Raw genomic sequence first — 16444 nt, 5'->3', positions numbered from 1 at the left:
CCCCCCCCCCTGCGGACGCCACTGCAAAAGAGCGTCTTATCCAATGAGATAGAGAAAAACCGAGCGTCTTAACAGGTGGTTTTTACATTGACTAGTATAGGAAATGTCTAGGGTCCGACCGAAAATAGCGTCTTATGCGGAAAAGCGTCTTAAGTGGGAGCGTCTTAAGCGAGTTTTACTGTATATATAATATATATATGTATAAAATATGTTATAATGTATATTCATTAATATGTAATATTTTGTAAAAGCTGTATGGCGTTTAAAATAAAAATAAAAAAATAAAAAATAATATGATAATATACATTTTATCATCGTTTTGATTTAATATGATAAATTGCCTACAGTTGTCCTATAGTTTATAATTTGTATGCATGTTACTGCCTGGCTACATATAATATATAGTTGACACTTGGCAGCATATCTGCACTTTTGCCGTTGTCGTCGTAGGTACTAAGTAGCCCAATAGAGCAGAAGGAAAGGCCAGCGCGTGGTGTATAATAATATGATATATAAATTACCTATACATACTTGCACATAATAATATTGCAGCCGTCAAGGTTTTGTGTCAGTTCAATGTTGCCTTTACTTGTAAGAAATTATTGTTTTCTCCCTTTAATAATTTGATTGCTCGCTTTCAATATGCACACATGAAATTACTAAAATAAATAAATATTAAAACAAATTACTTTATACATACTATACTAAATATTTTAAATTCTCAGCGGAGCGATGAAGGTATTGATTTTACAATGGTATGTGCGTTTTATTTTTATTTTATTTGTTTGTGTCTGTTATCACCTCAGTAAAAATGCTTCAATTTTTTTACTTTGAGAGTGGTTTTAGACTTTTAGATAGGACATTGGATATATTTTTTACTTTTGATGAACAAAAGTAAAAAGTACCAGTATTTATCTTAATATTTGAAAAACCAAAATAAAAATGTGATTTTTTAAACAAACTATTATTGACCACGTTAGGAGGACGTCGCATCCGCATGTGTGGTCTTCGTCTTACATACGTATAGGTATGGTATGACATAGCAAATTTTGGTTTGCTAATTTCAATAATGTACTGTTAGTTTTGATATTAGAGTGAATTGACCTATTATCAAACTTTTAGGTAACAACATTATCTCATATTATCTGTGTTGGGTTTTTACAATATTTTAATTTTTAAGTGAATTATGAGAATTTTAAAATATAGATTTTTTATACTCATAACTCACTTAAAAACTTAAATATCGTAAAAAATATATTTAGTATTTTTTGACAAAACCAATGTTGTTTTTTTGGTGTAACTCAAAAACGAATAACCGACAACCATTGATAGTTGTAATTTTAATTTGCAATAAAGTTCAAATCGATTATTCTTTTGTATACGTTCTGGCTGCAGTTTAGGGTATCTGGTATTGACAGTGGTCAAAGTGGCTCAACATATTATGTGGAGGGATGAAAAATATAAATTTATACCTTCCCCCGTATCTCCCCACTTTGACCACTGTATATTGAAATATGAGTAGCTAATAACACAGAATATACCATTAATTTAGTTTAAACTTTAATTTGACTAACCTTTTGACTATCCAGTCCGTTTTACGGTAGCTAAGTCAGTATTGATTTTAAAGCTTCCTATAATAACAATATTAATATAATATTATGAAAACATAGGTATATATTTTCTCTATATTATATATTATAAACGGGGCTGGCTACAATTTGGCATACAGAACAATAAAATTTAAATATATAACATTGGCGCTAAAATACAAAACGTACGAACTTGACATATGGAATAGTGGCTCTTTTAATTATCTAGATGTGCAATAAGAAAGGATTTTCCGATATTCGCATTATACACAGGTCAAACAGCCATACCATTCGATAATGAGATTCACGGTAGAAATTGAAACTTTTATCTTGTTTATAAATGGTTGCCATTGGTTGTAGATTATAATAGTAATTATTAGTAATAGTAGAAATTAGTATTATTATTTGTTGTTTGTATATTAATGGTTGTCATGGTTACTCGGGCAGATTAGGTTCATCAAATTGTTGCGCTTATGGCCTCGAATAAAGAAACTACCTATATCTTAAAACCAAACGTTTATATGTAGCTTATATATTATATAATATACAGTATACCTATGCACAATTGAATTTGACGAAAATCTCTGGGATTATTTTTAGAGATGTCAGAAAAATTAGTTTAGTTAAGTTATGTTGTGGAAACCATGTTAAAATATATTATAATAAGTGCTAAATCCAATCTGCGACTTGCGGTTACCCATCTAGGTCGAATTATTTCACAAAGATAGGTATACTGACACCAATTTTCCCGTAAACCTATAAGTATGTACCTCACTAAAACTGAGATATACGCACCTATGTAGCGTAAAAAATACCGATTGATATGCAACAAATTTTCATTTGTTTTTATAGTTGTTTAAAATGTCAAGAGTCAACTGTTATGCACGTCGAGTCAATTTTATATTTTTATATGCCCATTAGACATTTTGGCACAATATATTTGTAATGAAATTGACGACAATAAATTCATAAGCGTGCACAGACATTTCTGGCAAGGTAGTCATACTCATACATAACACATTAACACACACACACACATACGCATTATATTGTATTATATTATATTATATTCATATTCACGCCTGTTGTAAAAACTAATTTGGATGGGGTAACCGTAAGTCGTAAGTCGTAACCTCATTTAACTACATTTACCGTAACTAAAAAGTATTTTATAAATAAAAATAAAATTTTCGACTAGGCATTATAGGTAATATGTGTATTATATAATCAATGGTATCATCATAGTATTGAATATTGAAGGGGGGGGGGGGAGTTCGCAGAGTAGTCAAATGTCTACCACGACTACTCCGTGCGCACGCTTCGATTTACGTGTTATTATTTATTACTTTATTAGGTACCTATATCGCTTACACGATTCTAATAAAAAAAACAATAAAAAAAACTAGAACAACGAACACAACAAAAAAAATCCACTGACCAGAAAGCGTTATTTCGAATAAAAACGAAATATTTTATTAATAACGACGAATGATGATATAAATTATAAACAATAACAACAACAACGACTACGACGATGAACATTCAACAGACCGTCTACCGCCGCGCAATCGTCTGTGCCCGGTGGTGACTGGTGATGTCCGTCCGCAGTGTCGCCCCTCTCGTGAGAACCGAGGGGGGAGATGATCAGTTGGCTGCACTAAGGCGATCGTAGGTAGTTCTCTCGTAGTAATATTGTTCCCAATCCCATACACGGAATATAAATAGCCATTTATTATTATTATTATTATTATTATTATTATTACATCCGGTGGTGGTGGTAGCAGCGGCGGGCGGCGGCGTATCAATGAAACGGTGTTGGTGTGCGGCGGACTGCGGACAGTCGTCGTCAGTGATAGTGGTGTGTGCCTTACTTAAATTATGAATGAATCCAAGTGAAACGTAGTATTGTAGTAAATTGAGTTTGTCGTGGGGGCACCGTGTCCGTGTCTGGTGTGTACGTATAGGTCTATAGTGTTTTTTTTCCTCCGTTTACCCTTTCCCGCCCAATCAACGACGTGTAACTGTGTAAGTATCGTGTTATTACCAATATTAATAATATACCTAAACGTCTTCAAGTGGTTCGAATTCGTTGTCTTCCGTATTCCGATATTTCCGGTCGTCGTCGTTCTGTTTTGTGTGCAAAACTGCACAAGTATAAATAATATTATTGTTATACCTATGATATGTTGTCGTCGTCGTCCGTTCAATATGTTACCGCTTTTCCGGTGGCCAAGTCGGGACGGCACTGACGGCGACACTTCACGAACGGAACGTGTGACGCGGCAGTCGTCTTATTAATACCAGAACGTCATCTTCAATCCAATTGTGTGTTCCAGCAGAAAAAGCGGCGGCGGCGGCTCATTCAACCAACTGTCGCATCATGTCGTCCCTATCGTTGCCGAGGGTGTTGCAAAACCGGAAGACCAGTCTGGACCAGGTACGCGAGCACTTTGAAAAGATTCAGGTAAGATATCAACAAGTTACGTAGGATTCTGTCGGGTAACCTCGACACCTCGGCCTCTCGTGCAGTTGTATTTCCACTTTGAGGTGTACCGCAATTGCTGTTGTAATTTAATGTACACATTATATCTATATTTTTATAGATCCTACAGTTTGTAATAGAAAATAAACACTTCAAACCTATGTCTTGGCCCAATGTCAAGACCACTTGTTTCAATTAAACATGCTGATGTTGTTCAAATAATTTGAGATAAGAATTTCACTTGAAAAATATCATCATTATCTCTCTTAGCAATATTAAATGATTAGTATTGATTATGAATTTATAAAATTATAACCAACTAAAATATTATTGTCATCACTTGTACTTACAGTAACTTTTGTTTTATTTTTTATTGAATTGAATAATAAGTATCTCCCAATAAAATTGTGCAGTAGCCACGTTTAGAAGAACTGAGTACATTTTATACTTTTTGTCACCTTCAGTGATATTTATTAGAGGTGTGACAAACTGCACCCAATTTTTCATTGTAATAATGGAAGATTTTCATGTAAGAACTTATACCTACTTACATTTATTGGCCTACCTATTTTATTTTATTTTTGATATCTGTATGAATTAGTTATTTTATTATTATGATCAATTATTTCCTTAATTTGACTAATAATTCAGATAAGTACTCACAGATAATTTATTTTAAATGTAATTACTAAATTATATTAACACTATTCCTAATATTAGAGTTATTATTATATTACTGACATTTATAAGTAGGTATACCTATTGCACCTACTTTCAAAAAATATTTAGATATAAATCATAAGCTCCCAAAAAATGGGAAAACTTCATTTTTTATTTGGATATAAATTGTAATATAGTATTATTTTGTATTATATTTATTGTTTCAGGCTGCAAGCATTAGTAAAGCAATTAATACATTGGAAAATCCAGTAAAAGAAAAACATGCTAGAAGTATCCTTTTTTTAATAATTAATAAATTATATAAAATATAGGTATATCTACCTATACCTACCTATTTTATAATTTTAAACAATCCATAAAATGAATTCCTTATAACAAATTATTTTAGATGCTATTATAGGTACATTTCAAGAGAAAAGTGCAGAGACTTTTTGGCGTTGTGTCACTAAATTACCATTACAAGAACACCGTATTGTGGCCTGGAAATTTTGCCATGTGTTGCACAAAGTTTTGCGGGAAGGCCATCCAAATGTTTTGGCATCATCACAAAGACACAAAACACTTTTACATGACTTAGGAAAGTTATGGGTACAGTTAATTTTTTTCTTATCATTAACTTATAAAAAAATAAATAGTTTTCAATTTATTAATAAATTGTATTATACATGCACTTTAAAGGTACATTTAAAAGATGGTTATGGAAAACTCATTCAACAGTATTGTCAATTATTACTTACGAAATTAGATTTTCATAGACGTAACCCTGGATTCCCTGGCAATCTAGTTTTATCCGAAGAAGATCTGTGTAGAATAGGAGACAATGATGTTAATAATTATTTTCAAATGTGTGTGGAAATGTTTGATTATATTGATGAAATTTTAGGACTTCAGTCTGCAAGTAAGTATAATTATGGTAATTTGTAGTTAATATTGCTCTGATCATGATGTATATTTATTTATTTTTTTGTATAGTTTTTGGTTCATTGGATATGTCTCGCTCAAATTCAATGACTAGCCACGGTCAGTGTCGATTGGCTCCTTTATTACCTTGCATATTAGATTCTACACAGTTGTATGATTTGTGTGTGAAAATCCTGTTTAAAATGCATGCTACTCTACCACCGGATCTATTATCTGGACATAGAAAACGTTTCCTAAGACAATTTACCATACTACGTCAATTTTATTTGGGGTCATCTAATCTCCAGTATTTTAAAACACTTATACAGATACCTCTTTTACCCGAGGTAAAATAATTAATAATAATGTATGAATTTGATTTTGATTATTATTATTATCATTATCATATATATATTAGAATCCTCCAAATTTTTTGGTACAAGCGGAACTATCAACCTATGTTACTCAAGCTGCCATTGTATTGCCAGATGAAGATCCATCAGAGAGTAGTAGTATGATTGGTGAACTCGTTGATCTAGGAATTGGGAATAGCGTCACTAGCAGTGAAACGAGTCAAAGGTCTTTATCTCCTGATCTTTTAACCCAAAGGTATATCATTTTATTTTTTTTTAGTTAAAAAAAATGGACTAAACATAAATTTTATTAGTTTATTTATGAACTGGTTCACTTAAAATAATGTTATGAACAGTGTTTATATTTATACAACAATTTAAAAAATTATTATGGTTTTTAGTTTTTTTTTCTATCATACTTAAATAAAACTATGAACATACTTTACAGAGACAACATGATTCAGCATTTACATGGAGAATTGAACGCTCATCAGTCATTAATAATTCAATTAAAACAACAAGTTTCTACATTAGAAATGGAATTGGCAAAAAAAGTATACATTTTGTTAAAGTAGGGACTATACACCTAAAAAAAAATGATTTTTTTAGTGTGAATATTTTGGTTATCTTAAAATTATTTCCGGACAATTACTTCTATGTAGTTACAGCCTGTCAGGTGGTGTGATTTTGGGACGTCACTCGTAAAACGTGACTTATATTTAAATACAAAGTAACTGTCCAACAACAATCTTAAGACCACCAAATCTTATTTGAAACACTATTTTCACACAGTAAAAAAGTTATTCTTTTTTGGTTAGTCTTAATAATGTATCGATTAAATTACTTATTTTATTTACTTATTATTAAATTCCACAGGATAGTGAATTAACACAAGAAAGGCTTATCAGAGATGATTTAATGCATCAAGTAAATTCTATGGACAATTTTGATGAATTGGATAGTAAGTTGTCATATAATATACATTAAGACAAAAATGTCAAAGTCAATACTGTAGTGGAGAATTATATGACATATGAGTCATCAATAAGTATTTTATAATACAGTAATCCCTCGTTATCCGCGGTTGGGTCCACGATAACAAATTATTAATGCGATTGCGATAACGTTTTACCGTTATTACACGAACACTGTAGAAATTTATTTTTGACAATTGTAGATAATTGTTGTTATATCGCTATAGGTATAACACATATACACTATACATACATATATGTACTTATGGGTCTATGATAACTACTGGTCTCGTTATCCGCGGTTTCGTTATCCGCGCAGGTTTGCTGGAACGTAACCTTTGCGGATAACGAGGGATTAGTGTATTGTATTGTTTTTATTTTGACGAAATAGACATAAAGATTCTTATTATTAAATGGTAGATAATAATAATTCTACTTTGAAAATTATTGTGATATAGGGAATCGTTTAACAACCAGCTGAATCACTTACGATTCCAGTCACATCTTAATTAATAAATATTAAATTATAATTATAATAATATTACTAACAGTATTTAATATGTATAATAAAAATATAAAAATTATGATTATAATTTTTAGAAAAATATAAATTGCTTGAAGAAAAGTTCAACAAATTGAAAGAAGTGTATACTAAATTGAGAGAAGAACACATTACATTGTTAAGACAGGTAATAATTTGTTATCAAACTATTATTTACATCATAATATTATGTTTTTAGTTTGGTGCGCTAAATAACTAATTTTTAGAAAGCTGTCGTCGATAAGTCACTGAAAGGATCAGAAAAAATGACTAGATTTGCTCAGGCAGCCAATTCCTTGTTACTGTCCATTGTAAGCTATAGTTGTGTTTTACGTGATGGGCAAGGTATTGGGAAGGTGTAGGTCAATATTGAATGATTAGTTGTACAAATTATGGTTCTCTTTTTAAATTTATTTAGTTATTCAAACGTATTTTAGATTATAGCTAAATATTATAATAGTTGGTCGAGGGTGTAGTGCTGGATTAAAATTATTTATTTCAATATATTATAATATGAGGTAATTTTTTAATGTAAAAAACTCATTATTTCAAAACTAAGAACTTTTATTTTATATTCCCAAACAGAATATTTTTTATACAATTTTGAAATTAAAAGTTAAATTTAAATGAATAATTTATTATTTATAAAAATGTTTAGAGTGGAACAGTTGCGCTACATCTTGCTGTGCTACTACTCTGCTGATTTGAATTAATATACTAATTAGTAATTCAATTCTTATAGATCAAATTAGGTGTTTGGAAAAATATTCTAATTCGGAATATGAAATTAAATAAGTATAAAACTTAAATAATGATAATTATATAATTTTGTAAATATTAATAGTATTTAAAATAATGAATGTCATAGGTTAAATTAAGAATATATCTATTTATAGCAAACCGAAATGTTAATTTTAGGGTTAATTAATTCGCCAAATACATGCATACAACTAATAAATTGTTATTGATTATGGATATTTGAAAGACTTCTATCCACATATAACGCAAGTAGTTCGGAAATTATAAATGGATGTATATAATTTAATATAACTGGTATTATTTTATTGGGCATTGAATAGTAGTGTAATCACTTTGTCAACATCAATATATAAAAGATTAGATTAATTTAAATTACAATTTTTATATTTATATTTGATATGCCCATATAGATTTATATAAACACTTGTAAAATGTATTTGATCTTTATTCTTTTTATTATTGTGTTGACCTTCTATTTTAGTATTGAATATAAAAATATAATTAATTTGCTCATTATGTAGGATTTATCTCCAATTATTAGCATTTGGTTTGCTACTTTATAATTTTTAAGCACCTAAATAATCTAAATATCTTCTACAAATTAAAAATATACTACTTGATGTAGAGTTATATAAAAAATATATTATACATATATATTGAGTCAAATAAGATGACTTGTTACAATTCCTTTATGTCCATTTAGATGAAATTTGTTTGCAGAATACCATAAGTCAGCGATGGCAAACCTAAAGGTGACAAATTTTAATGGCACGTCCAAATATTTTTTTTCATTGTTAAATCTTTCATAGTGGCGTTTAATAAAAAAAAAAGTCTTTATACACTCAATATTTGTGCGAACATACTGTTGTGTATGTTTATTTACCCAACCAATGAATTTCATCAAATCAAAAAAAGGAATAAAATATTGATGGATAACATTAATTTTGCTTGTGTTTTAATGAAATGTTTTAAATTAACAAAATAAATACCTGATTTAAAAATTTTTTTTGTAAACCTTGTACAAAAAAAAAAAAAATCAGTGGGCATGTACATTTTTTTTAAAATTTTAATTTCAAAATGTGGCCACTCCTGCCATAGGCTATAAATGTAATTTAATTTACGTGTTGTAAAATATTGAATAATATGATGTTAATAAGTATATAGTAGATAAATGTACAATATTGATGTTAATTAATAATTAGTGTATATTATATTTTGAAATAAGTATGGTTATTATAGAAATCTGACGTGGACAAGCAGTTGTTAAACATGCGTACTGTTGAATTTAATATGGGACCTCAAAGAATAAAGTTTGAAGAGGAATTAATAGCACTCCAAACTACTGTCGATTCAACTACTCGCCAAAATGATGTATAAATAATAATATACAAATCATATATTTATATTATGATAATTAACACATCATTTTTGATTAGGAACTTCTGATGGCAACTGAACTATTGAAGACTGAAGTTAGTGATGCCAAGCAAAAATTGACTGATGCCTTACTTATAAAATCTGATTTAGAATTAAGACTTTCAGAATCCGAGGAATTACGATTTTCGACCAATGCTCTTTGGTTTGGTTAGTACATAATGTTACGTAATAATACCTATAATGTATACTACAGCTTACAGGGGTCACAAATTAATATTTTTGAAGAACCACATTGCTAAAATTGCTAAAAAAAACCTGTATGAACAAAAATGATAAATTACAACAGTAGAACATGTAATATTATCGATTTTGACTTTTTTTTTTCTAGTTTATGCACAGGATAAAATTTGACTACGGGCCACAATTTTATGGCCCCTTATGTATAATACATTTATTTGTTGTACTTATTTGATGTTTATACAATATGTATTTTTTATTAGAATGCTGTCGTAAAATAATTGAACATACATGTGAAATGATAGATGATCCGTCTATGTCTTCAGCTACTTGTTCCCCTGGTATGTTGTCCAATTATATTATAATTGTAATTCTTACTAATATTTGTTTTCTCTTGGTAAATTTAGAATGCGTATCTTTAATCAAAGAAAAACTTGTCGGTACTATTGGAAAAGGAAAAGACGAGGTTGCAGGGTTTGCCCATTATGTTGCCATGTATATTGTTTTTGGAAAAGCTGTATCAAACACAAAATCCGACTTGAATGATGCTCAAAGTAAATATTTTTCACACTATTATGTGTAATTTAATTTGTTTTACATATGTTGTCAATAATAATTTATTGTTATTTATATTATATCTAGAGTTATTAGATAAATGCAAACAAGTAGGAAAAGACAGTGTAAAGCTCTTAACAGCTTGGCAGACAGGTATCAAAATTGATGAATGTTGCAAGGGTCTTAACAATACATTGAATGATGTAGAATCTATGGCTTCTTCCACACAAGCAAATGAATCGTTGGGCGATTTGGTTGAAGATGAGCTTAGTATAATGGATAGAGCAATTGAAGAAGCGGCTAAACGCATTCAAGTACACATTAAAAGTTTAAATACAAAATAATCTTTAAAATAAATAATTCCATATATTTAAAATATTAGGAAATGATCACTGAATCTAGAGCGGCACATTCTGGAATTAAATTGGAAGTTAATGAACAAATTTTGGATTCATGTACTTCCCTCATGGCTTCCATCAGAGTGTTGGTACACAAATCACGTAAACTTCAAGCTGAAATTGTAGCTAATCAAGGTTCGAATGGGTCAGCTAAAGAATTCTATAAGCGTAACCATCAGTGGACTGAAGGACTAATTTCTGCAGCTAAATCTATAGGTCTGGGTGCTAAAGGGTTGTTGTAAGTACCAATATTATTAAATATTAAAATAATGTAATTATAATAATAATGTCCAAAATATAAAATAAGTTGTCCACAACATGATTTCTTATTAGTAGAAAAAATATTTGTTTATTATTGACGGAGTGTAGTTGTGTAAACATAACAGAGAGATAATTATTTTAAATGAACATATTTTATGCTAACAAAATTGTGTGAACATAACTTATTGTACTTAACTACATTCTAAAATCAAGAGAATTTCAACTTTTTCAAATCTATAAATGAAGAAATATTTGTATTTATAATTAATTATTATTTTGATTCACTAACCATAAAAGTTTTTAATTTACATTTTATCAGACCTATTTTAACAGTATTTCTTAATAGAAATATTTATTAATAATATAAATGCTTAATTATATCTTCATTATAAGCATATTAATTACTGTACCACATTTTTCTTCATTTTGTTAGATTTAGTTTACAATATAACTGCAAATAATTTTTATTTCTTAGTTATTAGTATTTTGTAGAATTTTTAAATATGTTATATTATACTATAGTATATTTTGAAAGCTTGTTTAAATATTATTCATTTGGGGAATGTCTTTAACTTTACTCTGTTAAAATTAAAAACAATACTGTTACCTTGACTGATAAAGTACAGGTTTAAATATTATATAAGCATTTTGTATTTAATTTATAATTTATAATAAATTGTATATAAACAATGTCATAAAAATTAAATATGGTTCTTACAGAGATGCGGCCAATGAGGCTGTTAGTGGTGAAGGAAAATTAGAAAGATTAATAGTGGCTTCTCATTGTGTGGCTGCTGGGACAGCACAACTTGTGGTTGCCAGCCGTGTAAAAGCTTCACGAAATAGCGATAATTTGGCTGAATTATCACAAGCATCACGTAATGTTACAAATGCTACTGCTACAGTGGTAGCCACTGCCAAATCGTGCGCCCAATTAGTTCAACAAACAGGTAATAAATAACTATAAGATTAATATACTTAATAAAATTAAATAATATTTTTGTTCAAAATGTATTTATTTATTATTTTTTTTTTCATATATTTATCAGAAGAACTAGACTTGGGTGTCTTGAATGAACATCAAACCAAACGTTTAGAAATTGAGTGCCAAGTTCGTGTATTAGAGTTAGAATCATCATTAGAAAAAGAAAGGATGAAGTTATCTTCGTTGCGTAAATTACATTACCAAGAAGATCAAAGTTAGCGAACAAAACATACATTTCCTTTAATAATAATTAGTCTTTTGTATCAAATTTAATCTGCTTCGAAATAATATTTTTTTTTTCTAATAATTTGACCAAGTTTATATTTTTATACTGCTCAACCTACTACTATTAGACAAATTATGTGTTAAAACTCTTATTCCATTTTAAGCTTATTAAATTATTAATATTTTTTTTCATTATATTTGCAAACATGAAAATGGGTATTAGTAACCTAATTATATGGCTGTTAAATAATATTGTATAGTACCAGTTTCAGAGATCTCCTTACTTGTGTTTCTAAAGTTGTTCTTTAATATTATGAAATTGCCAGTTATACATTCAATTTATAGGACTTTGGGTACAATAACTAGACAATTATTTATTTATAATTATCTATTCATATTCCATTTTTATTTTACATTTTTACTGTTTATCAAGCATGCTTAAAAAAATGTTATTTCATTTGTTGACGTTTATATTAAAAAAGTTATGTAGTTTGTATCTTAATGCTGTGTTCTAATGAAGTATTAAACAACATAATCTAATATTTATTGTTAAATAATGGATATTTTGTTTAATATTTATTATGGAATATATTGTAGTTGTTGCACAAGCGATCAATTAGATATAAGTTATTATGTTTATATACATTTTTTTTAAAAATCATTAACTTAGAAAATATAAGTTAAATTTTTCTATTATTACTTTATTTGTGGCATATTTTATAATTTTTCTACTTAGCTTACTTATTGGGCCATTGATCTGCGCCAATTCACAAACTATTGTTAATCATTGTAACCTAACCAAATATTTAATTATGTTTCCTTTTTATATTATATAAATATTATTATTGTACATCTTATATAATAAAATAAGAATTATTACTACTTATTTGTCAAATAATAATTTGTCTTATACACCTGGTTATTTTTCCATTTCATTTCCCTGTGTTATAATATTCTGCAAATTATCTCTCAAGTACCATGATCTTAATCACAGTATAAATATTAAAATAAATAGTATATTAAGCAAAAGGTAGGTACTACCGACTATTTCAATGTTGACTAAACAAAATTCTACTGTTAACTTGTGCATTAATTTGTCTAAAAAGTTTTTCTATTTATTTGTTATAATATGAAACTAGGTATAAGCTCCCCCAACAAATAATTAATTTTATGTGAAACAAAAACTGAAATTGTTTGAAATAATATCAAATAAGTAAATACTCCTAAATTTGTATGGAATTTAAATAATAGGAGAGCAAGCCATGATATGTTAAAATGTCAATTTTATATAATATTAAATTGTACTTGTATACATAGTTTTACTCAATTCAGAGTATCGAATAACCAGTATTTATATAATTGTAAAAATTATTTTTTATTGAAGTAGGTATTTTAGAGAATGCAATTTCTCATGGTTTTAGGGAAACTTCTTCTACACACTTAAACTTGATTAAAGCCTAACCGGATGTTGTGTCTGGACCACAGATGATTTACAGAAAATTGATGATTGATGGAGATGTCTACCTATTTTAGTTTAAACTTTAGACTATGAATATTATGATATCATAGTAAAATTAACCGACACAAAATGTTAACTAATACCATCTAAATTATTATTCTGGTAATTATTATAATGTTCACTGGTACATTTTTAAATATTACATTTGATCAATGGTGCAGTTTTATTCAAATTTGTTATTTCTCATTCTCACATGAGAAATTAATGTAAAATACGACGACAAAATATATTGTACAGACATGGGACGATAGTGTGACAACGAGATGGGGCTATCGGTATGCGACCGTCGTAGTCAACTTATGACCACTACAGATATGTATAATAACTAGATACCCGACTTCTTCTTATCAATGACGCTGGCAGAGGTCCGTTACCCCAGTACCACCAAACTAAAAATCACAGTCAAAATGTATCCTATCGATTGTTATTTCATTTGTACACATTTGTAATCCTAATTAAAACATTTGTACACCTCCCCAAACTCTGGAAAATCAATTTTCTTTTGGCGGTACTGGGGTAACGTTACGCCAGTACCGCCATCGACTTGTATTGGTCCCACCGACTCCGAATTAGTATCAACGATTATTATTTCATTTGTACACATTTGTAATCCTAATTAAAACATTTGTACACCTCCCCAAACTCTGGAAAATCAATTTTCCTTTGGCGGTAGGTACTGGGGTAACGTTACGCCAGTACCGCCATCGACTTATATTGGTCCCACCGACTCCAAACTAGTATCAACGATTGTTATTTCATTTGTACACATTTGTAATCCTAATTAAAACATTTGTACACCTCCCCAAACTCTGGAAAATCAATTTTCCTTCGGCGGCACTGGGGTAACGTTACGCCAGTACCGCCATCGACTTGTATTGGTCCCACCGACTCCAAACTAGTATCAACGATTGTTATTTCATTTGTACACATTTTTAATCCTAATTTTAAAATGTGTGTAACTGTTGCACCAATTCCATGGTTATTATACAATCGTTTTATCGACTCTAAAATCGTTCCAAAAATGGTCAGAGGCAATTTTATAAAAAATAAGGGTATGAGAAAAAATATTTTTTTAATATTACAATATAAACACAAAATTTATTAAGTAAATATTTTATAAAATATGTACTATCATTACATTTCATAATAATAATGGTAATGATTAATGACTATTAGATAAATAGTAAATAGAGTATTAACTATTCGAATATTAATAGTATTAACTACCTATTAACTATTCGAGTCTACTACTGTGTTCTTAATCATAATAATAATAATAGCTATTTATTAGTATTATTTCTCAGTTTCTCAAATAATGGTGATTTTGTACATAGGGCATTGCCTTTGATCAAACATATGTGGTCATAACTCATAGGTACTATGGCGTATTACATACCCATTAACGACGGTTTTTAGAACAATTTTTAATAATTATTATATATATATTCATAGGCGTGCGCAGACCTCTGAGTCAGGTATGGCTAAATTCAATCTGATCACCCACCTCCCTTATTGTCATGGTCACACAAGAAAAAAATTATAGACATTTTCACTTCAAAGTCTTAAGTGGCCCATTTTGTTGGTGACTGGAAAATATGTAAACAATCAGTTTTCATTATTTCAGTTATGCAAAATTCATCAATATTGATTTAAAATTTTAACCGAATTTAGTGAACATACATTTCGAGGGGTAACCCCGTACCACAAAACTCCACTTGTCTAAACTTATAACGCATAAACTACTCGCACTAAATGATGAATACTAATATTAGTTTATAATTGGACCGAGAAAATTTCGTCATTTTACCGTCACGTCTAAAACCGAACGGTTGTAACGTGTATTCATTTTTATTGTTTAACAATATCAAAGGAGTTTATAGTTTATTTTAAACACAACTACCAGAGGTAAGTAAAAATTACATTTGTTTATTAATTTGATATTATTCATTACTGTAAGATAATTTACTGTTGGATAAAAGACATGACGTGCCCACCTATTATTCGGAGGCCATCATTCTACAAAAAAAAAAAAAAATCGAACGTATAAAAACATGGTTTTTTATGCCTAATGGTACTCGGTGTTCATCAATCGAAGAAACATAGTTTTGATAGCAAAATTAACATGATAATATTGTACTGATTGCACTAAAAATCTTTGAAATACATTTTAATTAAAAATTTTTTTATGGTACAAAATCGGGAAATTGAATAATCATGAAACTATTTTTAGTACCAACTAATTATTCTTAAGTAACCATTATATTCAAACCTGATTTTCTATCGTGGGCGTAAGCAGTTTATAAATATCCAAGTATTATGCATAAGAAAATAATACATTTCCTATTAATATTGTTGTATTTTTTCGATTTAACAAACAAATTCCTAGTTCTATTGGTACTGACTACCATTGGTGGAACTAGGGGGGGGGGGTAGCCGGGGATTGATCACCGGGCGTAAAATTTTAGAGGGTGTAATTTTTTTGTGGGTCTTTTTTTAATGTTTGGTGTTAGAAGTTAAGAAAATATTTTTATTTCACATAATTTGTTTATGATGTGGTGATGACCACGTTCGAAGGAATGAAAACAAATAATAAAATCATACATGGCGT

At 29.1% G+C, this 16444-nt stretch overlaps 1 protein-coding gene across 4 annotated transcripts; it reads left to right on the top strand.

The window, feature by feature from the left end:
* Window positions 1-3395: 3395 nt before the first annotated feature.
* Window positions 3396-13199, top strand: LOC100166443 (huntingtin-interacting protein 1). 4 transcript variants are annotated; one of them, XM_016800264.2, is made up of 19 exons: window positions 3396-3614; window positions 3929-4053; window positions 4959-5022; window positions 5141-5340; window positions 5431-5650; window positions 5725-5999; window positions 6071-6261; window positions 6454-6559; window positions 6882-6966; window positions 7580-7668; window positions 7748-7831; window positions 9519-9650; window positions 9716-9863; window positions 10157-10234; window positions 10301-10447; window positions 10536-10762; window positions 10831-11084; window positions 11828-12057; window positions 12157-13199. In XM_016800264.2, the coding sequence occupies exons 2-19, from the start codon at window positions 3970-3972 to the stop codon at window positions 12309-12311; spliced, it is 2769 nt and encodes a 922-aa protein (XP_016655753.1). In that variant the 5' UTR covers window positions 3396-3614; window positions 3929-3969; the 3' UTR covers window positions 12312-13199. The 4 variants fall into 4 exon arrangements, with proteins under 4 accessions (XP_016655753.1, XP_016655752.1, XP_001949271.2 ...); XM_016800263.2 differs by having other exon boundaries at window positions 3926-4053; XM_001949236.5 differs by lacking the exon at window positions 7748-7831 and having other exon boundaries at window positions 3397-3614; window positions 3926-4053.
* The last annotated feature ends 3245 nt before the right edge of the window (window positions 13200-16444 follow it).

Source organism: Acyrthosiphon pisum, chromosome A1 (assembly GCF_005508785.2).
Source record: "Acyrthosiphon pisum isolate AL4f chromosome A1, pea_aphid_22Mar2018_4r6ur, whole genome shotgun sequence".
Classification (NCBI taxonomy): Eukaryota; Metazoa; Arthropoda; class Insecta; order Hemiptera; family Aphididae; genus Acyrthosiphon; species Acyrthosiphon pisum.
This window is presented reverse-complemented; position numbering and strand designations above follow the sequence as displayed.

What these genes read in the sequence shown, in the direction of transcription:
- LOC100166443 (XM_016800264.2), top strand. Translation starts at nt 3,970, where the DNA reads ATGTCGTCCCTATCGTTGCCGAGGGTGTTGCAAAACCGGAAGACCAGT. An exon ending in AAAAGAAAAACATGCTAGAA is followed by an intron (nt 5,023 to 5,140) that starts GTATCCTTTTTT and finishes AAATTATTTTAG; the next exon opens with ATGCTATTATAGGTACATTT. An exon ending in CCAATTAGTTCAACAAACAG is followed by an intron (nt 12,058 to 12,156) that starts GTAATAAATAAC and finishes TATATTTATCAG; the next exon opens with AAGAACTAGACTTGGGTGTC.